At 38.4% G+C, this 27,197-nt stretch overlaps 2 protein-coding genes across 2 annotated transcripts in view; one reads left to right on the forward strand and one right to left on the reverse strand.

Moving 5' to 3' along the window:
* LOC145665070 (uncharacterized) lies at positions 1–26,909 on the reverse strand. Its single transcript, XM_081732330.1, has 4 exons — positions 26,729–26,909; positions 22,824–23,073; positions 15,548–15,723; positions 1–3,679 (listed from the first exon to the last, which is right to left on the reverse strand). The coding sequence occupies exons 2-4, from the start codon at positions 23,062–23,064 to the stop codon at positions 77–79; spliced, it is 4,020 nt and encodes a 1,339-aa protein (XP_081588456.1). The 5' UTR covers positions 23,065–23,073; positions 26,729–26,909; the 3' UTR covers positions 1–76.
* Axn (protein axin) overlaps positions 1–27,197 on the forward strand; it is a 186,968-nt gene that overhangs the window by 69,108 nt on the left and 90,663 nt on the right. The window lies entirely within an intron of this gene.

Here is a 27,197-nt window from a genome sequence, read left to right on the forward strand (position 1 = left end):
TCCATAGACATTGAATATATTTATATACATAAAATATACGTTATACAAAAGACAATAACAATGTTTAATTGACTCCTTAAATAGCATGCGTGTCTCTGCGGTTCCTCTTGCCTTGATCAGATAATTGAGTGTTGTAAGCAAAGCGACTTCCTTCTCCATAGCCACTGTCCTCTGCCTGATTCTTTCTTTGTCTCAGGGTCACTAAGGCAGGAAACAAAGTAAAAACATTCTGACTCTGTGGAGTTGCTGCTGTTGATGACTGAGCAGGGAGATCCCAGAAGTCATCTGCTATTTGTCCCTCCTCCCACTCGAATCCTTCCAAGTCCTGCTGCTGTTGTGCAATATCCTTCTGTAAATCATCGAAGGACGCTGGAGCATTGTCCATCCAGTTCATGTCCAGCCCCTGGTCTTCAAACCCTTCCCACTCGTCTGACCCCAAACCTTGGTTCACTCCTTCGATGTCCCTCTCCAGCTGCCGAAATGAAGCAGGCGAGTTCTGCATCCACTGGAAGTTGCGAATGGACTCAGACAGCGTTCCGGATGGCATGGATTCTATGGAGGATGGAGAATAGTCTGTCTCTGAAGCTGATGGGCGTCCTTCTGCTTCAGGAAATGGAACGCTTCTTTCCACTTCTCTTGTTCCTCTGGATTTTATTATGAACGTCCGTCCAAAATCTCCATCGTCTGTGCTTTGATCTTCCGATTGTTCACGTGACAGTTCTGATGATCCTACATAGTCAATAGAAGACTCGTCTCCAAACGCATTCTCTTCGGAAGACTCTTCACTTCCCAGCGGTGAAGATGTCACGAAAGGACGCTCACGACGATTTGCTGAGGCCTTAACCTTCTTTGTGTAGCCCTCTGGGTAGCTGGGACAGCGAATGGATCTGCATTGACAATCAACTCCAAGTGGATAAGCACCGCAAAAACATGATACATTATCTCCAATTAATGAGTATGTTCGTCCAAAACCGTTCCTATTGATTGTGTATGTCTGCCCTAAAGCACCATCATTCAGCACCTCTGGCTTACCATAGGTTCGGTTTCGTTGGACTCTACTGGTCTGCAGATTATACGTTCGTCCTAAAGCACCCCTATTACTATTATAATGGCGATTGCGTTCTCTTTGAGATATCGTAAAAGTGTTCCCAAACCGCCGTGTTTCAGTAGGAATAAGCGTTTCATCGGATTCAGGATCAGACAACATACCGTCGATTGAATAGACAGACGATTCCTCGGCAAAAAGTCGTCTTCTCAAGGGGCGCACGGAAGGAGTAGAATAGTTCGTTGGAGTCAATTCTTCATCTGTTGATATTTCCTCATTGAAACTGGCCCCTCCCCTTATGGAAGTGGTTTTAGACCCTTCGTCAGAGCCAACCCTCTCCAGCCACGATGGATCGAGCTTCTTCTTCCGTCTCTCGGGGCTGATGTTCATACTCGTTAGGAAACGCTTCTGATGCTGCACGTCTTCACCCGTTGTCTTTGAAAGCGCTCTCATTGCCCGAGTTCTTGGAGATGGTTCCGATTCCTGCTCTTCACTTGAATATTCAATCTCTTCATTCATTTCGTCCTCCTCGTTGCATAGACAGCTTTCATCTGTTGGATATTCAGGAATTGTCTGCAGCCACAATGGGTCTAGTTCATCGCCCCTTCTCTCCGGACTAATGTGCATAGTTTTAAGGAAATGCTTCTGTTGCTCCACTTCATCTTCTTTGGTGGCTAACAGCATTCTCCTTGCCATCTCTTTTTTCCATTTACTTGATGTCCATTCGATAGGCAACATTTCCAACCACGAAGGGTCCAACTCCGCTGCCCTTCTCTCTGGACTTACGTGGACTGTTTCTAGAAGACGTCTTTGTCGTTGCAGTTCGTCTCCTCCTGTCTGTAGAAGCATTTTTCTCGCAAGCTCCTTCTTCCAACTCCTTGGAGTCCATTGTAAGGGCAGCTTATCCATCCATTTAGTATCAGGTTGTTCCTTTCTCCTCTCAGGACTCACGTGCACTTCTTGCAGTTTCCTTTTCTGTCGCTTGATCTCTTCATCATCTGTTGTCAAAAGCATTCTTCTCGCCTTCTCTCGTTTCCTACTTCTGGGAGTTAACAGCGGGTCCTCTTCGTCTAACCATTCTGTGTCTGGTTCTCTGCGTCTTCTCTCTGGGCTTACGTTAAGGCTTTTAAGTAGGCGTTCCTGCCGTTGTTTTTCCTTTGTTCCTGGTTTTAAAAGCATCCTCTTTCCAATCTCACGTCTTCGGCTTCTTGGCGTCAATGCAGGGTCTATGGGTTCCTGTTTAACATCTTTGGTAGGCTGTACCTGTCTCCCAAATGAATGGACACGGTTTTCTAATTCCTTACGATACTTTAAGCGGTCCGGTACTCCATACACTCTTCTGATCTGGCCTTCTTGTGGACCATGGGCTTGTCTCCACATCCCATATTGAGGGTCATAGTCCAGGTCAAAGTAATTTTCCTCTGAGTCGTAGACCCACGGATAAAGACCTCGTTCATCTAATAGCTCATAATCAAGATTTCCAAGCTCGGTGTTGAAACGTCCGTCGTTAAGTTGGAAGTCCTGTCCCTGTTCAATGTCCTTTTGCAGAGTATAGAGTCCTTCAGGTGGTCTATCGGTTTCCAACCAATCTAAGCCTATTTTCGACTGTGGAGGAGGAGAGAGAATGAGCCGCAGAGGAATTGATCCTCCGGGAGATGGAGGTAAGTTAGGAGGAAGGGGCTCAGACTTTAAAGTTTTTCGAGGCGGTGGACGATCAACAACAAACGTTCCTTTCTGATCCCTTTCTACATTATATGTTCCTCTCTGATCTCTTCCCACATTGTACGTTCCTCTTTGATCCCTTCCCACATTGTACGTTCCTCTCTGATCCCTTTCCAGATTGTATGTTCCTCTCTGATCCTTTTCCACGTTGTACGTTCCTCTCTTATCTCTTTCCACATCGTACGTTCCTCTCTGATCCTTTTCCACATTGTATGTTCCTCTCTGATCCTTTTCCACATTGTACGTTCCTCTCTTATCTCTTTCCACATTGTACGTTCCTCTCTGATCCTTTTCCACATTGTACGTTCCTCTCTGATCCTTTTCCACATTGTACGTTCCTCTTTTATCTCTTTCCACATCATACGTTCCTCTCTGATCCTTTTCCACATTGTACGTTCCTCTTTGAGCCCTTTCCACATTGTATGTTCCTGCTGGCTGTAATAACTTTGGGTCTTCTACAGCGAATGTTCCTCGTGTTTTAACGTAAGTGACATGCTCTTGTGTTTGTGATCCACCCAAGAACTGCTCCTCCTGTTGTTCTCTTGGGATATTGTAAGTTCCTCTATGTCGAGCAATTTGTGGTTCTGGCACAGTGAAGGTGTCTTGTCTATTAAGGGAAGTGGTCCTCTGTGGGTCACAGGAGGGAATACTTGTAGTATCTGATTCAAGTGGAGAGGGAGGTGGTGGTGGTGGAATAGGACGATCCCCCATACACACAACGTCTGTATTCATCCATTGGTAGACCGGGTCATGAGACACTGCCAAGTACGCCTGCACTCCGAATTTAGGGATCGACTGAACGAAGGCTACTATCTTCTGGTCAAAAGACTTCTCGGAGTAAAGTCTGTACAGAGGCTCTCGAGGGGCTAGCGACTGCTTCTTCGACACCAGTTTATGCACCATATTAGCCACCTAAAATGTATAAATTACATTTTTATATAATTTGCATACTGTATTACAGAATAATAATGTTCCAAAACTATAGACTCTATAAATTATATACTCGCACCTAATCAGGATACAAATACTGTTATGAAGTTCCAGATACTGCAACATTGTCCGTTGTGAGAGGAATGAACGAACCCGGCAGTGGAATGTGTGATAATTCATTGTAAGTGTTGGCTTGGAAAAGGAGACATGCAACCCATACAGGTAGAGTGGAATTACGTAAACCGGGTAGCAGAGTTGGAAAGCAAACGAGTGAAATTTTAAAAACTGAAAATTATCACTTTAATTTAGTGCTTTAAAAACTGAAAATCAATATCATGTTTGTGCACAACAGCGGTTTCTTGACACTGCATGATCCAAGAGAAGGCTATCCACAGTCTACAAGCGTCTGAGGAGAAATTCCGTGTGGAAACAAAGGATGATGGCACCTCTAAGTGAACGATATCCAAGCTACTCAATGATCAACTGCCGATGTTGTGTCTGGGTGCGCAAAGAAACCGTAAATAAAAATGTCTTCAGCGGTATGTGAATAGGGTGGGTCGTTTTGCCACCTTTTTTTCGGAACGAAATGTAATACCTGGCAAAAGTGGCCCACCCACATGGACATTACAGGTATATATATTTTTTTTCAAATCAGATAATACCTTCTGTGAGAACTATTGCCTCAAAGTTTCAAAATTTACCTGAAAATTACAAAAATTGTTCATTATTTTTAGTTATGTTAAAGTAAACATATTTTTGGATTTATACATGCCAGATGCTATGAAAACTGACATTCAAGTCTCAAAATGCCAGTTATATGCCTCTCCGGTGGGATAGGGGTGCCTCCTCTGGGGCCGGCAAAAGGGGCAAATTCAGTACAATTAAGCGTTTCTACAGCTATTTTCGTCCTTGCCTTTTCCTTCTACTGGTGGTTTATAGTGGTAGCAGAGCATTGTTATTTTTCAACATGACACTCCCACCCCTCCACCTCACAATACTGCAACGCCCTTCTCCTGTCCCGATCTGCGAACTCAGCGTCACTATCAGGAACGAGACGGATACGCTTCAAATTGGGCGCCATTTCTCAAGCGCTATATTTGGTTACTGTTGCCTTCAGCTTATATGAATTGGCCGTCATAGATAATAGTTTGCCAAACACTATTTTCACAGAAAATTCTGTATTTCTTTTTTTAAAAAAGTCAATATTATTTATTATATCACAAAAATGACTTCAGTGACAATGAAGCAGCCCTTGAAGAGAAAGCAGAGGAAATCTCTTGTGAGGAAGAGACCAAACCCAGAGAAAGAACATCTAAACCGAAGCTAGATTTGACTGAAACTGCTATCATTGCTCAGAGATACAATATAAGCGAAAGGGTTGCGGCACATATAACATCAACTGTGCTTCAGGCAGCTTTAAAGGTGGAATTATAACTTCTCAACAATCTAGCAACATAACTCTGCTTTAATTGTGGACAGAAGCAAAAGAAACTTAAAGTTGCTCGGAATTTAAAAGAAAGTTCTAGAAATGATGATCCCATTAAAAGCCTATACTTTGATGGTCAAAGGGAAGACACTAAAACACACGCAGGCATCGTTAGAGAAGAGCACTTATCACTTGTGGCTGAACCTAACTCTCAGTACGTTGGTGACGTGACACCATCCTCTGGCTTTGGCCATGACGAGACCACGATTATTTTCGAGTACATCATGAACCAAATCGAAGGTGGCTTTGATGAAGTTGAGCTTCTTGGGTGTGATGGAACAAACACTAACACTGGTTGGAAGGGAGGTATTCGTCGAAAATTAATGGAACTAACAGACTATTATCTCTTGCATTTTAATGAACTGTCTTTACGAGCTCTCTTCATGCATATTGGCGCTAATTCAAGCCCCTATTCTTACACAGGACCCATAGGTTCAAAACTATCTGACTGTGAAAAGCTTCCAGTGGTGTCATTCAAACCAATAAAATGTGACTTACCTCATCATAGTCAGAAGAGTTCAGAACACTCACTAAAAACCTGAGATACTTATCTCAAGTCCTCCATTGCTAATGATCCTCGTCACGTCTTTGAGACCATTCATAGGTCTAAATACTTACCAAATGAATACCAGGCTGTAATTCGTTCATCCATTCAGACGAATGCATTTCTCGCACTCCCAGAGAATGTTCTTTTCGCCATGATGACTGATGGTCTACTTGCTGTCCGACAAGGTGCATTAGATAAGATTCTTAGTGCTCGAAAACACGAAGCAGAGAATCTTTATAACACTATTGGATATAACATCATTCCCAGACTGAATTTTGAGGAGAAAGATTACACTGAAATGATCTTTTGGGAAAGCACTGATGTTTCAATAACTGTACCACCAGTTCTAAGGAAGGTATCAAACAAATAGCTCATGGACAAACTTTCACTTTCTGACAGCAGTGCCAGAATAGACCTCCACCGTCTATCCATTCCACACGATGGCAGTAGAACGGATAGTGATATTAGTCACTGAAGCAGCATCTCTAGTATTTGGCAGTGATGCTAGGGACGGGATAATCAGGTCAACCTTACTTTCTAGGAAAGCTGTGTTTAAATTGCAATCAAAGTCCCAATTTGTGACTTTTTCCTGACGGTGACGAATTGGATTAGTTCATCAATCCCTATATATGGTTAGTTGGTTGGGTAGGGCTGGCGCTGGAGCACTAGGTGCAGCCACCTCCACGTGGTAGACTCTGGGACGCTTGGAGAGGCTATATGACCAGGTGAGCGAGGACCTGCACAACCGCTTAAATGTACTGAATTTGTCCCATTTTCAGGCCCCAGAGGAGGCATCCCTATCCCCCCAAGGGCACATAACTGGCATTTTTATACTTGAATGTCAGTTATCTAAGCAACTAACATGTATTTAACCAAAAAAAAGTTTACTTTAACATAACTAAAATTCATGAAATACTTGGGAATTTTTTCCTAATTTTCAGTGAAATTTTGAAACTTTGAGGCAATAGTTCTCACAGAAGGTATTATCTGATTTGAAAAAAAAAATCTATACCTGTAATGTTCATGTGGGTGGGCCACTTTTGCCAGGTATTACATTTCGTTCCGTAAAAAAAGTGGTAAAACGCTGCACCCTAGTATGTGAACAATGGACACAGACAGATTTTTTTTGGGGAATATTTATTTGTACCTATTACAGGAATTAAATCCCAATTACAATAGGTTTACATATTAGCAAAACATCAGTGACTATAATATAAAAAAGGAAAAGAAAAAAAGAGAAAAGAGAACAGATAAATAACAGTTAAAAAAATAATAATGTAACTCCATAGCGTACAAGATAACTTGAAAATATAATATTCAACTTAAGTATTTTCACAACAAGGCTTAGTATTTACTCACACGCTGCTTATATTACAATAGATTTAATTGTTTTTATATAAGATGAAAAAGATGATGAAAAATCTAACTCAATATTGGTTGCCGATAAATTATTGAAAGTTTTACACATTCTCATTAGTGGTGAATTCAAGTATGCTTCGGTTTTAGCTCTTGTAAGATGGAATGGCACCCTGTTACGAAGATAGGTATTTTTTACATTAAACTGTAATTTACTCAGTAATTCCTGATTATCTACAGTGCCATTTACTAGCTTGAACAAAAAAAGTAACAGGGAAGTCTTCCGTCTTACAGATAACATAGAATAGATAAATATATTTAATAATTCCTTATAAGATATATTTTCTCTAATGGAATTTAGCTTATAAATTTGATAATACAAATATCTCAAAAATTTCTTCTGAATACGTTCGATTTTCTTTTCATAACACTTATAGTAAGGCGACCATATAATAGAAACATATTCAATTTTACTATGAACCATACTGTTAAATAGGGTTGTATAAGCTTTAATCTGTTTAAACTCCCTTGTATTTTGTATTTAAAAAACAAGAGATTTAAATGCGTCGTTTACAATATTGTCAATATTTTGTTTGAAACATAATTTACTATTTACAAGTATACCTAAATCATTTCCTTCATACACTTTTTGTATAATAATATTGTTAATTTTATAGTCATGATCGTAATTAGAGACCTTCCTCGAAAACGAAATTGATACACATTTATTGATATTAAATGGTAACTTATTTTTAATACTCCATGCATAACAGTTATCCAAATCTGCTTGCAGTTGTGATACATCATTACTATCTTTTATCTACTTATATATTTTCATATCATCTGCATATAGGCCTAAGTGGTAGTGGTAGACCGTCCTGCATAGAATCCATGCTGATAAATCGAAATATATGGTTTTACATGGTTAAAAATTTTTGTATATAATATCTGTTCAAATATTTTCGTCACCAATGAGGAATTCTTCACAATTGACGAGAGATTCAATCACTAAAATATTAATATGTATGCCTCATCATTTCGAGAAGTCAGGAACAAGGCTTCGAAAATGCAGAGAGTTCATCATCCCAATAGCTCACCAAGCATCAGTTATGGTCTGGTGTTCAATGAGCTATGCTGATGAGAAAGGCGTGAAAACTGATGCTTGGGTGTTGCAGCCTATATAATAGTGAAGGACTTTCTCACCACCCTCTTCAAAGCACATCAATGGACTTTCTGGGATGATTTAGTTCTTGGCCACAAGGCGAAATCAATCCAGGAGTAGCTGGGCACAATATGCTTGACTTCATATTCACTGATGACTGGACTATTAGCCCTGGCCTTAATTCTATGGATTACAAACTGTGGGTGATGTTTAGTGGTGAGGAGACCTGCAAGAGTCTCCCAATAATTGACAGTTTGAAACGCTCTTTACTTGCTGCAGTGGCGACATTTCCTCTGGGGACGGTACGTGCTGCAATAGACGAATGGCCCGCCACACTACGGACAGAATGCATTTTGAAATATGATTGATGTAGACTGTTGCCAGGCTGTGTAGGGTTGACATCCTTTGTGTATATTAAACTATCTTTTACAATGCTAATAGTTCTTACTATTTTCTTTGTAACACTATTCATGACCAGACTAGGTATATAAAACTAACAAAATGCATCATAAGGGCAAACAACATTTAAGGTTACCTATGAGAAGGGATTGAGGCTCTCTCGTCTTGCAAAACGAAAGAGCTATGTCTGGTCGCAAAAACTCTGTCTCCCTTTTACCCAAACGACATTACTTCTACTATAATCTTACAATAAAAAAAAGAAAAGATCATCAACAATGACAATCATTGTCATTGGCTACTTGCAAAATTCTCTTCCTATAATATAACTTAGGACTCCGGAACACTCCTGAGTGCTAGCTAAAAAGCTTTAGCTTGTGCCGTTTGTTCCACTTCAAATTTTGCGAGATGATACGAATTACGGTGCAATGTCATATATTTCATATTGTGGAAAGGCGGCGGGTTCTTTGTGGTTCCTGATGCGACATGCGTGTCGTCTCGATGTTCTTATGGTGATGGAGAGCTGTTGGCACTGTATGCCTACTGATATTGTCACATATTTTGACAATAACTGCTGCGCATCATAAAATGCTAATACTGTACACTTCCTCAAATGTGTTACTTTAACAGTGGCGCTCATACAATTCATATTCTTTCAGGATTTTTGCTGGCATTTCTTAATATGGTAAGTATTTATTTTTTTTATAGAATATAAAGTCCACTGATTATGCTCTGATGCTAAGATAGACGATGATGATGCCAGTAAACAAAATGGTAGAATGAACCCACGCAGACGGTGCTTGCTTATTCATTTATTTACTTAATACAACTGGCTCTAGGCCCAGCTACAGTGTTGTTCCATTATAAATACATTTACCCACAGTTATATCTTTTAACAAGATTATGTACTTATACACTTTTGTTATCATATTTAGCCTCTTTTAAGCCCGAGGGCTGTTCAGAAAGTCCCAGACATTTTGGCCTACCGCGGCCACCATCTTGGTGTCAGAACGTTGCCACACTGAGTAGGCATCCAGCTGTGATAAAATGAACCCTGTGACGCTCTTACTGTGCTTTCTGTGACGTGTTACAATGTGCGCTGCAATAGAAAATAACGCATTTGAACGTAGCACAACAATTCATCAGAGAGATATTGTGAAACTTTGAGAAAATTTAAGGCGCGCGATACAAAAGAAATGCCGTGGAAAACTTAGCGCGAAGGTGTTGTTTATTCACGACAACGCTCGTCCACACACGGCCAAGCGTACCCGAGAGTCTTGGATGGGAGGTGTTCGATCACCCACCATACAGTCCAGATTTGGCACCGAGTGACTACCAGCTCTTCCCAGCCATGTCACACTACATAATGCTTTGCTGCTGACGCCGAACTGCATGTTGGTGTAAGCGAGTGGTTGAAATCGCAGGCAGAAGATTTCTATACGATATTCTTTCAATTACATTATGGGAACCACTCATCCTCCAAATAGGAGACTAGCCAAGATCGATGTCTTGTCTTTTTGCAGTAAAATGTACTGTTATTTTCTACTTGGGTTTTATGACGGGACACGCAATTAGACCTTCGAAATAAGGTCGGGACAGTCAATTTTATCATGTAGCAGTTTATGTAAAAATAAAACATCCGTATGTTCTCTCTATTGTTTCAATGTATGCATATTGAAGTTTTGTACTATTTCTGAATATGACTCGTATTTTGGATACATGTCAGTTTTGTAAGTAACTAATATCAAGAACTTTATTTGTGTCCCTTCAACCATGTCAACGTGTTTCAGTGCTTTTGGTAACCAAGATAGAAATCTTTGAGTTTCACGTCCCACGCTTGTGCCGGTTTGGCTAAAGGAGACGGTGATTATGAGAAATGAATGAAATGGTGGAATGAAGAAAGTGGGAGGAAACGGGAGCACCCCGAGAAAACCCACGAGCATGGTGTTTGTCCACCACAAAGTCCAGACGGCGCGAGCTGGGATCGAACCAGGGACCCCAAGCACTGGAGGTGAATGCTCTACCACTCAGCCACCGTGCCCCCTGTAACCAAGATAGAGTCGCATATTCTAATTACGATCTCACATAGGAGAAGTAGAGTTTCATTAATGTCATATCATTTTGAAACTCTGCCAATTCTCATAATAAAGCCAACATTTCTATATGAATTATTAATAATTGTTTCAATATCATAACTAAAAGTTAATTAGGGATTAAATACGACTACCAGATCTATAATTAAGTTAGGTGGCTCAAAAATAGTTCCTTCAATAGAATAGTCATTTCTTTTATACTGTTTTACGTTTCAACTTAATGTTGTTATTAATACTGCACAAGTCTATTTGCTATTTTATTCAATCCTCAAACCAATTAATTTTGGAGAACATTTTAAGATCGTCCGCGAAAAGAAGAGGGTTAAAATAATGAATGTAAGGCAGTAGATTGTTTATGACTAAAAGAAATAAGTGTGGACCAAGATTTGAGACTTAAGGAACTCCAGACAAAGCTGTGATTTTTTAAAAAAATATACCTTTTGTACACGACGGTCTCCTTACAACTTTGCAAAGGGGACGAATATATATATATATATATATATATATATATATATATATATATATATATATATATATATATATATATATATTTGCTTTCATAGAGAAATTAAAAGACATTAGTGTCTGTAGCAGTATAACGTGATCTGCCAAATCAAAGGCTTTTGAAAAGTCAGTATAGATCACATCTACTTGATCCCCTTTATTCAACTCATTTGCAATAAAATGTAATGATGGCTAAGTTAGTGGATGTTGATCTATTCTTTAAGCAGCCATGCTCGTATTCTGATAGGACGGATTTTATATGACACATTATCCTCTTGAATATTACTTGTTGAAACTTCTTGGCAAATGATAATAAAATAGAGATAGGCCTAATCTTCTTCGGATCACTAGATTTAGGGATAGGAAAAATTATGGCTTCTTTCTATCTGTCTAGAAACACGCTTGTTTCTAATATGTTTATCCAGTAATAGTACGCAGCAGATCTTTAAGAATGTCTATACATGACAACCTTTCAACATTCCTATGGCTTTCGCTACTTCCTCTAGTACTGTTTCATTTTTTAAAAAAACAACACATATGATGTGTAAGCAGTCTCGTTACAAATGTAATTTTTTGTGTCGTAATGGGATCTGCCATTACTATAAACTAAATTAGAATAACGAGGGAATTTCTCTGCAATATCGTTGTTGTTTCTCAGTTCTTGACACGGTGGCTCAGTAGTAGACCGTTCACCTACGGTGCATGGGGTCGCTGGTTCGATTCCAGCTCACGTTAATTGAACTTTGTGGTGGACAAACACGGTGTGCGTGAGTTTTCTCCCGTTTCCTTCCACTTTACTCATTCCCGCATTCTATTCATTTCTCATCATTGCCGTCTCCTTTAGCCCAGCCGGCCTAACCGTGGGACATAAAACTGAAAGATTCATTTCATTTTGAGTTCTTGACCATTACACGTAAGAAAACATGTAGAAAGATGCTTATTTTTACTTTTTACGTAAGTCCAGAATTGACTACGGTCCGTCCCTAAGTCGTATCCGATTCAGAAACAGTAATTGTTTTTCTTGGCCTCCCAATACTGAATTTGTTCTTTGGAACCACAGTCGGAGACAGTCCTTTGGCGGCTGCACGAACCTTCATTGAGGTTGATTTTGCACGATCTATGCGTTCGCATATCGTCTTGATGGGGACTTTTTCACTTCGCCCTGCAATGATGTTGGTTGGCTTTTGCCGCACTGCTACAGTACTTTCCTGGCATATCACAATGCTCAATAGAAATAAAGTACTATATTAAGTGCACCATAAAAACCCAAATCTATTTATAACACACACTATAGCAGAAAGTCACCCTTCATGTGTTAACCAACAATACAAAATGAAGTGAACTCACTTATCAGCAGTAATACAATGTTACCAGATACATTCATACAGATACAATATGTGTTCGAAACAACACTAGATACAAGAATACAAAGTGATACATCTCCTACTACGACAGCTTTCATATAAGGTGCGAAGAGTTTTTGCCGCGGGTGTATATTTGTAATAAATACAATTATGGACATATTTAAAGAAACTGCATATATGGATACACGCACTTGGCGGATTAAGAACTAAAATTGACTAAACAAAAAGCAAAGTATACTATAATAACAAACAATCTGTGAGAGACTTAAAAAGTTACTCAAATTAGCTGAACACAGGAAAAGAGTAGATATTCTAAAACTGAATGAAGTGGTTGAGGGAAAATGAAGACCGGATCTATTGTGGGTGCAGCTGCATCCACTGTGCAGCCGCTTAACTTACATTTACTACTTCCGTTCAGCACTACACTTACACCACTACGGCATTCGAAGTAGGCTATACCCGTGAGCAACTAACAAACTTTAGTGATTAAGGTGAATTAAGCCTTCGTAAATTTGTTTTGATTGGGTAAATTAATAAGAGGAATTCAAATGGCGATTCATCCGGTGGAATTGGAACTGTGATGCATGATAACGTGCAACGTCCCAGTGGCGTACTTGTCTTTACTATGAGACACACGGAGTATATTCCCGCTGGGATTTCATGTGAAATTATTAATTTAATGTCAAATGATAGTTCTCTTTAGACTAAAAGAGACGAATGATTGGTGGAATGAGAATATAGGAGGAAACGGAGTACCTCAAGGAATCCCACAGACACGACGCTCTGCACCACAGACTTGGATCGGCCTTTGAACCAGAGGTGGCCGTTCTACCATTATTCCTTAATAATTATTTTTCCCTTTCTTAGAGTTCCACGAGTATTTATTTCGACAGAGACGTCAACACATGATCATGGAGGACTGTTAAAATCTCCCCTACTGTTCAGAGCGACCTTCTGGGTTAATCTAACGCCTCAAAATGCTCACCTATACCACATCAGTTTCAATGAGCCACCGACCCTTGTGAGAGAAAGCCATTAAATTGTAGGTTCATATTTCTCGTCTCCCATAGAAGTTTATGTGGTTTGAAACACCGTTAAGCTGTAGGTTCATACTCATAGACTACTATGGAAGTTTATGTGGTTTGGATCCCCTTATATTTGTACGTTCATATCTCTCGTCTTGTATGGTAGTTCATATGCAATTGATCCCCGTTAAGTTGTAGGTTCACATTCCTTGTCTCTTATGATTTGAGTGCTTATATGATTTGGATCCTCGTTGTATAATTATACTCCTCATCTACTAGGGAAGCTCGTTAAAATGTAAATTCATGTCCTTCGTCTCCTATTCAATTTCACGTGGTTAGGATCCTCGACAAATTCTAGGTTCATATCCCTCATTTCCTATGAAAGTTCATATGATTTGGATCCCCTTCAAGCTGTAAATCCATTTTCCTCGTCTATTCTGGAAGCTCATGTGGAATAGATCCCCTGTATGTTATAGTCTAATATCCCTCATTTATTATAGAAGTTCAAGTGGGATATAATGCCGTTAAGTTGTAGGCTCATACCCCTCCACTCTTATGAAAGCTCATGTACTTTGGATCCCTGTTAAGCTGTAGATCATATCCCTCGTTTCCTATGGGAGCTCATGTGGTTAGGATTCCACGTTAATCAGTAGGTCCCGTATCATATAGTCTCGCTGCTGAAAGGGACGTTAAACTCACAATCAACTCAACTCAACCCGCTTAATTGTATGTCGACATCCCTCGTGTATTATGGATACTTGTGTGGAATTAATCCTCATTGAGTTGTATGTTTATATCCCACGTCTATTATGGAAACTAAGGTGGAATGAATTCCCGGTAAGTTGTACGTTTATATCCCTTGTCTCCTGTGAGAGCTTGTGTAGTTGTAGGCTCATATCCCTCCTTTCATATGGGAATTCATTTGGTTTGGATCTCCGGTAAGTTGTATGTTTATATCTCTGGTCACTTATGGTTTGGATCCCAGTAAGTTGTAGATTCATAACCTTTGTCTCGGTGCTGAAAAGAGCCGTTATATTTAAAACAAAAGATCGAGTATCCAATCATGGCCGCCCACAGTGAGGGGCAAGGGGCAGTTGCCTTCCCTTAATTTTCGAAGGGCGAACAGTTATTGAAAGTACAAGTCAAATCATATGACTAATAATTTGTTCTCACATACTATAGTACTTAATATATTTGTATTAAATACTATAGCAGTATTGTTTACTTTTGATTTATTTTACACGGTGAAGTATTTATTGTAGTTAATAAAGATATATGCGTACATAATTGTTGTTTTATACATTGTATAATGTATTATGTGCACGTGTGCGTCAAAATGTGTGGTATTTGCCAGAATGCTTGTGTGTCTGCCTTTTGAACCCCTTTAAATTGGTCTTTTGCCCCCATTATTGGTCATTCCCCTCTGGAATCGGTCTTTTGTTCCCCTTGGAATCTGTTTTTTCCCTCTCTTGGAAAAAACCCTGTGGATGTTCCTGGAACCAATGCAGAAAGATGTTATTCATTTGCACAAGAAAAGGCAATTAATGAAATATTATCACAATATTGTGAGCGGTGATTCCATGAGAAAAAGCGGAAAGGTGTTTTTTTTTGCGTTGAGTAATAGCCTTTTCGCTTTTTCACATTAATGAAATATTATTTATTACTTAATACGAAATTGAAATAATTTTTCTCGTTGTTTCATTCAATTAAAATTCCAGTTGTGGGTAAGAAAATTTAAGTTAATAAAATTAGTTAAAAATCTGTAAAACTGTAACTCAATTGAATATTCATTTGAAAGGCATTTGGAATGCTACGCCAAAATTTGATTTGTTTAAAAAACATGCAACGATTTGAATGGAACTGACAGTAATATCGAATGACAGGACAAACTTTTTATCTGGAAGAAAGGAAGCTAACCTGTGTATTGTCCGGAAATTGTGGAAGATGTTCTTCCGGTGGAAGGCTCTTGAAGGGCCCCTCGAGGCCCCCGTAGTGAAGAAGGTTGAGCAGCAGCTTCAGGTAACGGTTTCTCAGCTCCAGCGACGATTTCTCCTTCACCAGACGCTGTAACCACTTGGCCGTCAGGTAGCGCTCTATAATAATATAATTAATTATTTTACTAGAATATTACAATTAATTATACAGAAACTAACGCAGGGTACGTAAGGTATTTGAGGACACAGTGGTGACAGGGATAAAGAGAAACTACCGTATATAATGAATAACGAAATGTACCGACACCAAATTTTATTTCTCTAGTAATGGTTAAAGTATCTACAGGTTTACTCACCGTAACGGCCTCAATGTCAAATCGGAAGCGATTACATAAACGATTCAGATCATCCTTATTGATGTTGAACATTACTTGCGTAATGGCGGCTTTTACAGAACCAATTGTATTGTGGGATCCTTTAGTAGTGTCCTATAGGAATTTTTATAATAAATTGGTGAAAGAGAAAACACTCGCCCGGACCGTTTTTTTTTTTTTTGTCTCTACCTATAAAATCATTACATTATTGTAAACGAATTGTCCAAGATAGATGGTTGTCAAAAAGTATTGGAAATACTTTCATCCACCAATGGATCGACAATTATTGATAATTGTATGTATGTGTTTCAAATATAAATAACCCTCACCACATCACTCACATAATCCCAACCCTCATTCTTGATATTAGGAATAAACGCTTATACCTTGTTCTGAGAGATCATATGTATAACCTTATAGCTATAAGAATTTCGAAAGCAAGGATAAAATAAAATTTACCGTTCCCCACCCCAAAAGCAATTTTTTTGATATGTACAGAGCAAAGCAGGGCTCTTTAAATAGGTCATTTGTTTTTGGCTATGAAAAATTTGTATCCAACAAGCTCTCCCTTCCAGCTGCCTGTGTGTCTGAGTTTATGACTCAGTATAACAAAGTTCTAAGAACTCGAAATATTTTAACAACCGGCTGAATAGCACCACTGCGTCATACAACTACAGAATAACAAATCACTTGTTCTCAAATAGCTTACGCACCCTTAGCTTAGAAAAGTTGATACACAGAAAACCTTGTTATCACTTCACAATGATAACGTCATGAGTATAGCTTAGCCACAAAATTAAGAGAATCCTAGGTGTCAAGTATTATGAAAAGCATTCGTAGCAGAAGTGTCAATTAATGATTCTGAATTTTGTTGTTTACCAGATTGTTTGGGAATAAGTATCTACGATATGCGACATTTTTGCAGGCTGTGGTGGCTCGGAAGATGTGGACGGGGGTGGGAGAAAACTGCTCTAAATCAAACGTCAGACGTTGTGAACAACTGAAAGTCAATCAGCTCTTACCTTCTTTCCTTGTCACTTTTACCATCACTCAGGGGCGCTCGAAGAAAATTTTCCAGGGGGGACATCTCCATGGTTACTATATTACGTCTGGTGTTTCTGGTATTTAATATACGAGGGTGGGCTGATAAGTTCTCGGCCCGACCCACAAGGATTTGAGCTTGCAGGCATGAAAGTGTGAGGCTATTCAACATAGTCCCCTCGAAAATCAACATACTTGGCATTTCGATGCTGCAACTTCTCCAACCCCTCCCCCCCCAAAAAAAAAGATTTCTCAAGGTCTGCAAAAAAAAAAAAAAGTTCCGCAGCTGTTATCACCTCTTCATCACTAAAATTTCTGTCCTTTCAGGGCTGTTTTGAGTTTTGGAAACATATAATATTCAGAAGGGGCAAGATCTGACGAGTAAAGTAGGTGGTCAATGCACTGAAACCCTTGGTCCCCCAGAAAATCCATTGTTCTACCAGCCTTGTGGACGGGAGCATTGTCCTGTAAGAACAAGACATCTCGTGTCAACTTTCCCCGGCGCTTTTCTTTAATACCGTCCTTTACCTTAACCAGTAGACTGCAGTTATGGTTTGGCCCTTTGGAAGGTAGTCTGAGATCAAAACACCATCCTTATCCCAGAATATTGAGGCAAGCACCTTCCCTGCGGACTTTTGTACTTTGAATTTTTTGGGCCTTGGAGATCCTGAGTGGTGCCACTCGCATGACTGCTGTTTGGTTTCCGGTTCAAAGTAGTGCAACCACGATTCATCCTGGGCAACAAACCGATTCAAAAAATCGTCCTTGGAGTTCGCAAATGCCGTAAAATCACCTGCGATGATCTCACACGTTCGCGTTTCTCACCGAATGTTTTCTAACTTTTCTATATGCCGTTTTAGTCAAAGGCAATACAGATACGGCATATAGAAAGGTTAGAAAACAGTTCGGTGAAAAAAAGAAAAGCACAGACATTATCATAGACATGGACGGAACAACGCTAATAGAAGAGGAGCAGATAACAAGAAGATGGAAGAAATACATTGAAGAACTCTACAAAGGAGACTTAGTGAACGAAGAAGAGATAGAGAAGGAAGAAAACGTGGATGAAAATGAATTAGGACCATCAATTTTACAGTGCGAATTTGACAATGCTTTGGAGAAAATGCAACATAGTAAAGCCCCAGGAATAGATCAAATACCAACGGAAGTGATTAAGAATCTCGGAATAGCAACAAAGAAGAAACTCTTTAATCTTATTAATGAAATGTACATGTCGGAAAAAATACCAAGAGACTTCGAGAAAAGCATATTGGTCCCTATCCCGAAGAGGAAAGGCGCACGGAATTATTATTATTATTATTATTATTATTATTATTATTATTATTATTATTATTATTATTATTATTATTATTATTATTGGAGTTTAGTGTCTACGTTATTATACAGTCTTCAAAATAACAGAAAACCTTAGAGCAGCGTTTCCCAACCTTTTTCAACTTGCGGCACACTATGGGTGTAACTTGAATTCTCGCGGCACACTCATAGATTTTCTTATATTTAAATATAAAATACCATGGTATCTTTTTCTGTGATTACTGATCTCTTACAGAGAAGAAAGCTCGATTACTGGTTTTCCACTATGGTAAATCATTATGCTTATTTTTCATTTTTCTAATTTAAAAATAGAAAACAACTGCAATGAAATATTGGACTTAGGTTTTTAAAAATACTCTTTCTTTTCGAAAATTGCATCCAAACTTTCACTAACAAGGAAGATCACTAAATAACAAACGAACAAAGAAACCTCTTTTACTTTTGAAACACAAATGTAGGTAACTCGTATGCATGTTTGTTTTGTCGAAAGGATTGAATATTTTAAAATTTGAAGTTACGAAATAGTCTGCTACAATAAAGAAACAATAATGGTCATAACAATGATTTCCTTTTCAATATTAAAAATGTACAGAAAAGTAACGCGGTATGAGACTTCAAATTATAGATTCATATTAGAGGTTCATAATAATGTGAAATACAAATATACGTTTTCCCTATGTCCTGCAATTTAGTTGCTATAGAATTAATAATTTTGTTTCGATTTACTCGCGGCACACTAGCGGCCCATTCACGGCACACCAGTGTGCCGCGGCACACCGGTTGGGAAACGCTGCCTTAGAGCATACTTTCCTTTTATCAAGTAGATAAATATGATTTGTTGATTAGAAAGACTTATTTTATCTTAGTTATTACAGAAAAAGGATCGTACATTTTACCTTCATGTGCTGCGTGAAGTGTATCTACATTTTGCTTTGGATAGCTGGTAACTCTATTCATCAGAGTAAATGGAAGTTGTGCAAGTAATAAAGAACGCTGAAATAGGTGATTAGCCAAAGAAGGAGCCTCAGTCTCTAAGAGCTTTCGCAACGCAACGCAAATAAGCAACAGGTAATTATAACAGCTATGCCCACTATCGTAAAATACTGTAAAAGAAAATTTGTTTTGCATTGACGCAAACCGCTACGGAAAGAAGCTCACGATGTCCGAGACAATTCCAAGAGACCCCCAAAATGCGCTATAATTACTCGTATAACTTCCCTTTTCCCTTCGCGCACGCCGAAGAAACCGATTACTCTGTAGGCAACTGGTGCTACCTGGCAGCCCGTTCATAAGCTGCTATTGGAGGTGGAGCGAAGAATGCGCTGATGACTACATGATTATTGCTGAATGAGAAGGTAGGTTTCTGCTGTGTTGCCAAGTCGAGGATCTCTTAAGAAGTGAAATAGACTCCGTGCAAAGAAACTAGTGGATGTTTCTAAATACATAAAGGTTTCAGAAAGTTGTATCATTGAAAGAATATACTAAAGTATAAAATTATCAATATAAATTAGTTTTTGTTCCAATACCTTTATTTCGTAATATTCTAGGGCTACCGCCGGTAGCCCCGATAGCCCACAAAATACGCCACTGTTCGAAAACTGTTAAAGAGTAATAGGGAATATGTCGTTTTTTAAAGACCAATGTTCACACTTCATATTCCATTTGACAATGCAAGGGGTAATTTTGTGCCAAGTCTTGTTATGTTTTTCACTGTTCCAAATACATTAAGAACTTGCACAATAATGCTTCGAAAGGTAAATTCTGGTAAGAGTTTGCATTGATGAGTTGCACATTGGAAGTAGTAACGCCATTACCTTTGAATGCTACTGCAGGATCTATTAGGTAACTAAGAAAGTTCTGGGTGGGTTTTCGTCACTCATCAAACACGGCCCACAAAAATCTTAAACATCCATTGTATGCTACGGAATAATCACCATTGGTTTGAATGACATTTTCTCAACGGGACACAAGCTTGTAAATTTACTTTTTTACCAAAAAAAAAAATCCTCTTTGATACAAAAATTGTGATACAGCTATTGTGACATCGTCGCATTTTCGGAACTGCTGTTCCTGTAGGTGTCATCAATAGCCAAAAACAGGCAATAGTCCAATAGGACGACGTCCGGGGAATAGGGTGGATGAGGCAGAACCTCCCAATCCAGTGTTTTGATCGCCTCTTTGGTCGCTTTTGCCGTTTGTGTGGCAAGGTCCTGGAGGAGAAGATTTCCTGATCTATTGATCAGTGCTGGCTGCTTCTGGTATAGTGCAGCTGAAACTCTTCGCAATTGTGACGAGTAGACCTTGGTTGTTATGTTTTTTTTTTTCGCTTTTAGAAATTCCTAGTGGACTGTGCCAGCTCTAGTCACCAAACACACATTATTACCTTATTTTGGAGAATGTCCAGTATAGTGATCAATGAGACCGAATCAGAAGTCGACCAATGATGACCCATTTTTCGTCACATGTCAAGATTTGGTCCAGGAACGAGGATTTATTACGGCCCAACAGCAGCGACAAGCAGATGTTCAACCGTTGGAGCTTGTTTTCCTCGGACAGGACAAGAGGAACCCACTTGCTTAACTTCCATGTCATCCGAAGGTTATGATAACGCAATCGAATGGTTTCGTCAGATGGTTCAAACCTGTGTGCGAACTCCTGCCAGGTTAGTTACGGATTCAGCTGGCCTTTGTCGAGAGTGGATGGACAACCAAGACGAGGCTTGTCTTCAAGGATCTGGTCCCCTGGAAGAAAAGTGGCTGCACCACTTTTGTGCAGTCCCTTCACTCACTGACGTCTCTCCCAACACGAGGCATATTCTTCTAGCGGCTTCGGCAGCTTTGTTTTCTTATTTGTACTCGTAAAGCAACATAGGCCTCAAAATATTCCTTTCCAACGGCATATTCTTTCGAAGATTGCGTTTCCTACAAAACATAGCGAAACAACTCTACCAAATAAGGTTTGAAAGAAATCTCAACATATGACGTCATTAGAGTGAATTTGACATTAACGCGACAAAAGTAACTATTTTAAAAAAAAATGCACTAATTTTCTTGGTTAGCTGAAGCTTACATAAGATTTTTTATTTCAAAAACTGCATCAATATTGAATTTCACGTACACAGCATAATCATCGGAGTGAAGTTGAAGCCCAGTAATGTCATGGCAGCATTTTTTTTTAAAAGACAGCTTCTATTCATTTATAAATTGCTATAGGTGAAGGTTGAATATTACTTTTCTCCTTTGATAATATTTTCTCTAATAAGCTGAGACATCGTGAGGTATCAGAACAAATAATCACTTGCACAACTAAGCCAGAATGGAGTGGTAAATGGAAACCACGTCAAACTGCCAACACATCACGTCTGACTGCTAGAACAGTTGAACAACAGCTTCCATCCGATCTATTTATTTTCTTAAGGTTTCGGAAGATGGTGAGTCCACAGTTAATTAATCTTCTTTAGTTTCAAAAAAGGCTGCAGCAAATCTGATATTAATAGCTGGAGGAGAAGGATACGTTCAGAATTAACATTAGGACATTCTGAGGGACAGTAGATATGTCACAAACATACTATAGTGTCCGGCAGGAAAATCTGACGGTTTCTGAACCAGTACATGATTTTAATTTTAATTTATCTTATTTGCTTAAAGTGGCATTTATGAAACAAAGGAAAACAAGCAACTTCAAGAACATTTTCAAAGTGATGTCATCCAAATGAAACCCTTCCTGCAATCTCGCAACCTGTGACTGGAATTCCGCACACTACATTGGAGTTGAGTTGACTTGATTTTAGTTTAGCGTCCCTTTCAGCAGCGATGCTATATGAGACGTGGACCTACTAATTAAAGTGGAATCCGAAATGAGCTCCCGCCGGGAATCGAACCCGGGTCTCCCACGCCAAAGGCGTGTACGCTAAGCACACTACATTGGATTACATATTGTGAAGTTGCCGGTGTTTCCACATCAAGTGTATCTTGCACGGTTGTTCATGAAAACTTTCCTTTCGAGCTAATCCCACAGATTGATTGATTGGTTGTGATACGTCATATGTCCCAATCATAATACAATCCTGTAGAGGATATGGTGATAGGTCCGAAATCCATCTTTCCTCGCTGAGAGGCAGAGTACACAGGAAGCTTTCGGCAAACTGAAATGGTATCACTCCCGCATGAAGTCTGACTCCGTCTACCAGCATTGTCTCGCAAACACTCATCATTCAACGAGATAACGTACGTGCTGTGCGGAAATCATAAACAGTGACAGATCACAAGATTCCTTCTCATTTAGATGATGTATTTTTTTAAAACACAGATAATCTTTATTCAGTTTTTTAATGGTTCATTATTTCCTGTAAGTAACGAAAAAAAAGTGTTTTGTTTCAAATTACAACTATGTAGTATAGGCCTACCATGATTTGAAAAATCAACCGATTTCTCTGCCGGATCCTGTAGCTTGTTTTGAAACAATGATAAATTATAAGTATTATCTATGGAAGCTTATAATAGCAGTTACCATGAGAATCTCGGAGGCGTACAACCAAGGGTTTGGTGAACTCAATATATTTGCAGAACTCGATGTTAAGGCTTTCAGCACCGTTACTCAACACAGAATTATTGGCAGTTACGAAAGTAGTGTTGTTGATGAGGTCTGCAACTTCTGATGGTGAAACGGTGACGTCATTCTCACTGGAGGTGCTCTCATCGTTTGCAACGCAGAATGTAGAGTTCAAAGGAGCATCTTCCCCTTCCGGCATCTCCTCTAACTACAAAAGATACAAAAACCCTTTATAATCCACTGTTCAGAGGGATTTTGAATGAAGGAACTTTTATTTCTTTGTTTCTTTACTACCTAATATTCATATTTAGAAAAACACTAAACTAATGGGAGACAAAAGAACTTAAGTTCATGCCACTGATAAAAAATACAAACAGTTGAATAAATTTCTAATTGGAATAAAGCTCCTATTTACTCAATTTAAGCGTTCATTTGTCCTCTGAGATGCCTAAGCCCTTTCTTAAGAGTCTTCATCCCGGCGAAATTAAAATACTGCTAATTTTACGATAATTATGTGATATCTTCAAATAGATAAAAAGACAATCGAAATGTGGAACAAGAGCGCCCTAGACAATATTATTTTGCGTGAGGTACCGTTACCACGACTCACTTATCTGCTTTCGATTTCGAGCCATTTTGAAAATCGGCATTTATTTTCGCGTTTCTAAACAGCTGAAAACGGAAAGCCCCTAGGTGACTTGTGATAACGGTACCTCACGCAAAATAATATTGTCTAGGGCGCTCTTGTTCCACATTTCGATTATCTTTTATCTATTTGAAGATATCACATAATTACTGTAAAATTAGCGGTATTTTAATTTCGCCGGGATAAAGAGTCTTAACCAAATTTGACACGATGATTCGAAAGCGCGTGTTGAATGTCGTAAGTGGTTACATGCCACGATCGAACATACCATTGAGGAATAATTACCGGAAAACGGGATGCCTTGGAAAAGCATTTGACGCGCGAATTCTCATTGTAAACCATATAATTTTCAGCATTATAGTACTCGCGCCGAGTCGTGAAGCTTGACGTAGATCTATCGATTTCACCACCCAATAGAACGCGAGGGTGTGTTCCTGTCGTCAACCCCCACCCATCAAATTATGTCAGTCTCTTCTCTCGCGCTACACGAAAAACATCTCCCGAGAGTACAGTGTTGTCGGATTGGCGTCAAGTTCCGTTTTGTTAATTCTTTTTTTGTTGCGTTATATTTTCGTTGTTACTATTTGTGCTATTGTTACCATTTTAGAATACTTGTTACAGTAGTTATTGTTGTGCAGTGTTATTATTGGTAATTTTTAAATGCCTTTTTATATACTCGTTTACTATATCTTCAAAGTTTGGCAACATTGTTGGTAAATTTAAGCTGTTCGAGAAGCTGTTTTTCCAAGTGTACGCTCGAGAAGCGGTTCCACGAATTGTACCGAAGTTTCCCGATGTGTTGGAGCTCAAGCAAAATATTTCTATGATTGGTTTAGAGCCCAAGCTTCACGACTCGGCGCGAGTACTATAGTAACAGGGCGAAGCTTTTTTTTTTTTTTTTGAACACAATTTTTCAAAGCTTTTCAAATTCAACTATTTGCATGTCTTGTTCGTTCACGAAAACAATTGACGCACTAAAATATTCTATAAACAATCAATAAAGGTCGACCACTTCGCTCCAAATTTGCAATTAGTGCATACCTAGTTGCATTTTTTACACTAATTTGAGGATACTGAATCCAACTTAAGTATTTTTTTAAAAACACACCCATCCTGGGATCACAAAAGAAATTACCTCCAAATTGGAATATGCATGTTAACTTTGAGATCATTGTTCTAGATCCTCAGAACCCTCAGATTAGTATAAAAAGGGCAATTAGGAATGTATCCAAGTGTGCTCATTTTTATTAGTGGCATGAGCATTAGTTCTTTGAGTAACTACCTAAGCCCAGTCACAAAAGTCTTAATTTAGATACTTCTACCATCCTTCATTTGATTTTTGTAAATAAACAAGCACAAGATTGTGTATATAGTGTGGACGCGATCGATGATACTAATGCAATCTCGACCAAAATTGGGATGTTGATAAGACCTTGACGTGGTTATGAAATACACCGTGTTTCAAAAAGAATGACCTGATTTTGAACAGTAATAATTACGTAACATGGGATGTACCAGCAAGGAAATGAGTGATGTTTGAATGGGCGTGGCCTAGTTTCAGATCATCGCCGTTAGATGTCAGTTTCTGAGTTTGTAGTAAGTCAGAAGTAAGATAGCGTCCGCTCAAGAGAAGGCATTTTGTGTGTTGCAGTTTGCAAAGCCTGAGTCAGTGATTTCGGTCCAGCGTACTTTCGTCGACGTTTTGGCATTGATCCGCCTGCACTCAAAAACATTCGTCGTTGGTATCGCCAATTTGAAGAGACAGGATGCTTGTCCGAAGATAAGAGTCCAGGTCGTCCTTGTACTTCCGAAGAAATGGTGGAACTCAAATATCGTCTAGACGTTGTTCGTGCTGCTACTAGTGGACACATAAAGCACTTGTAATATCATAGATAAAACTTAAGAATTTTGTGAGTATTTTCCAATTTATTCTATTTTTGTTGTATGCTTTATCAATACATATAGACTTTTAAAATCGGTCATTCTTTTTGAAACATCCCGTATTATGGTGTGCGGACTTTTGGCACTTGACTTCTTGGCCATGAAAAATTGGCTTTCACTTTGTAAAATCACTAAAACACGATAGTTAGGAATCGTCCGATTTTGACCAAATACATTGGATAAACTTCCAGAAAATTAGTACTATATAAGATATTTGGTGTGCAAACATTTGGCTCCCGAATTATTGGCCATCACCAAGCTTTACATTATGATACACAGTAGCTTAGCATGCTATAGTGAAATCAAGAAAGAATCTGATCTTGACCAAAATCAAGACAATTGTAGACCTTAAACTGTTTACTTCATATGTGTAATCTTTATGGTTTCATTTCATTTATTTGTCTGTTCCATTAGCTTAGAAAACACGAGAAATTTTAATGTAAGCATTACAGTTGTCAATGAAATTCATAGAAAATTTATCATGTAGCAGAAGGTATAGGTAATATTACACTTATGCCGTAAAACAGAAGATATTATTAAGTATATAATATTAATGTTAAATATAATAACATGTATTTACATGTTAATTAGGAAACCATTTATATCACACCTGGCATGTACTGAGGAGAAGTTTCTGTTGCCAATTCCTCATTTAATGAATTATTTAAATGTTCCTTAATAGTATAATAGCACTTTACAGGAAGTAAGTTAAATAACTTTTTACGAAAGCAGTATCATACATAGGAAGTTTAATATAGAACCTAACACAATTCATATACACAGTTTTGCTTATATTAGCATATTTTTGATGCCTCATAAATAAGTCACTGTCTTGTCTTGTATTATGGCTACCAATATTTTTGTTAAAGGTAAACAGATGCCTATTTTTCACAGTCCTTCAATGAACCAGATAGGATATAGAACGTACGCAATGTATAGAGAAGATTCAAATTACGGGAAGGAATATTATATTGTATTCGTCAGCTGCCATTTCGTTGTGAAGATAATCCAGCGAAATGTGCATCTCCAGATTTGTCTCTGTTGATTAGTCTTTCGTTGCATTGTACGCTTAAAATAAAAATTTGCTCTAATCACTAAAGTACGAATTTTTCTCGCTTGCACTAAGCCTCTTTCACATCGTTAATAGGCTATTGATATTAAACCGTATTTATGGTGTCTTTATCTTGCTTTAGTTTAAAGTTAGAACTTAATTTATCAGTTTGTATAGAATATACCAATCTCTAATGCAAGAGTAACGACATGACATAAAACGTACCTGATTTAATACAGAACTATAAAAATAGAAAAAGTAAAATGCTTGTCCAAAAATGCTAAGAACTACAAATTTTTGTATATATTGACAATTCAAAATGTTTAAATCATTATAATAATACTTCTGTGAAGATACCCATAAAAAATGTACGAAAATGACAAAACATAGTTGCCAAACCGCATGTAGAGTTGCCACTGCAAACAATTGTCTTGTCTTCATCACCATTATTTGATTATTTGATGCACCAACAACTAAGGTTTTATGTGCTAGAAATGTAGAAATAGTGAATTATTTGTGTAGAAATGAATTATTTATATAGAATTGTATAAAACATTTACAAACGGCTGAGTAGAATAGATATATAGGCAATTCAATGACTGATGATAGGTTGAAAAACTTAGGATTACTTTATATTGAAGAAAATTGCTAAATCGTTAGATCTTGAAGAAGTTGTTGATAAGTTTGCTGCTGC

The sequence above is a fragment of the Thermobia domestica genome, chromosome 11 (genome assembly GCF_964235325.1).
Source record: "Thermobia domestica chromosome 11, izTheDome1.hap1.1, whole genome shotgun sequence".
NCBI lineage: Eukaryota > Metazoa > Arthropoda > Insecta > Zygentoma > Lepismatidae > Thermobia > Thermobia domestica.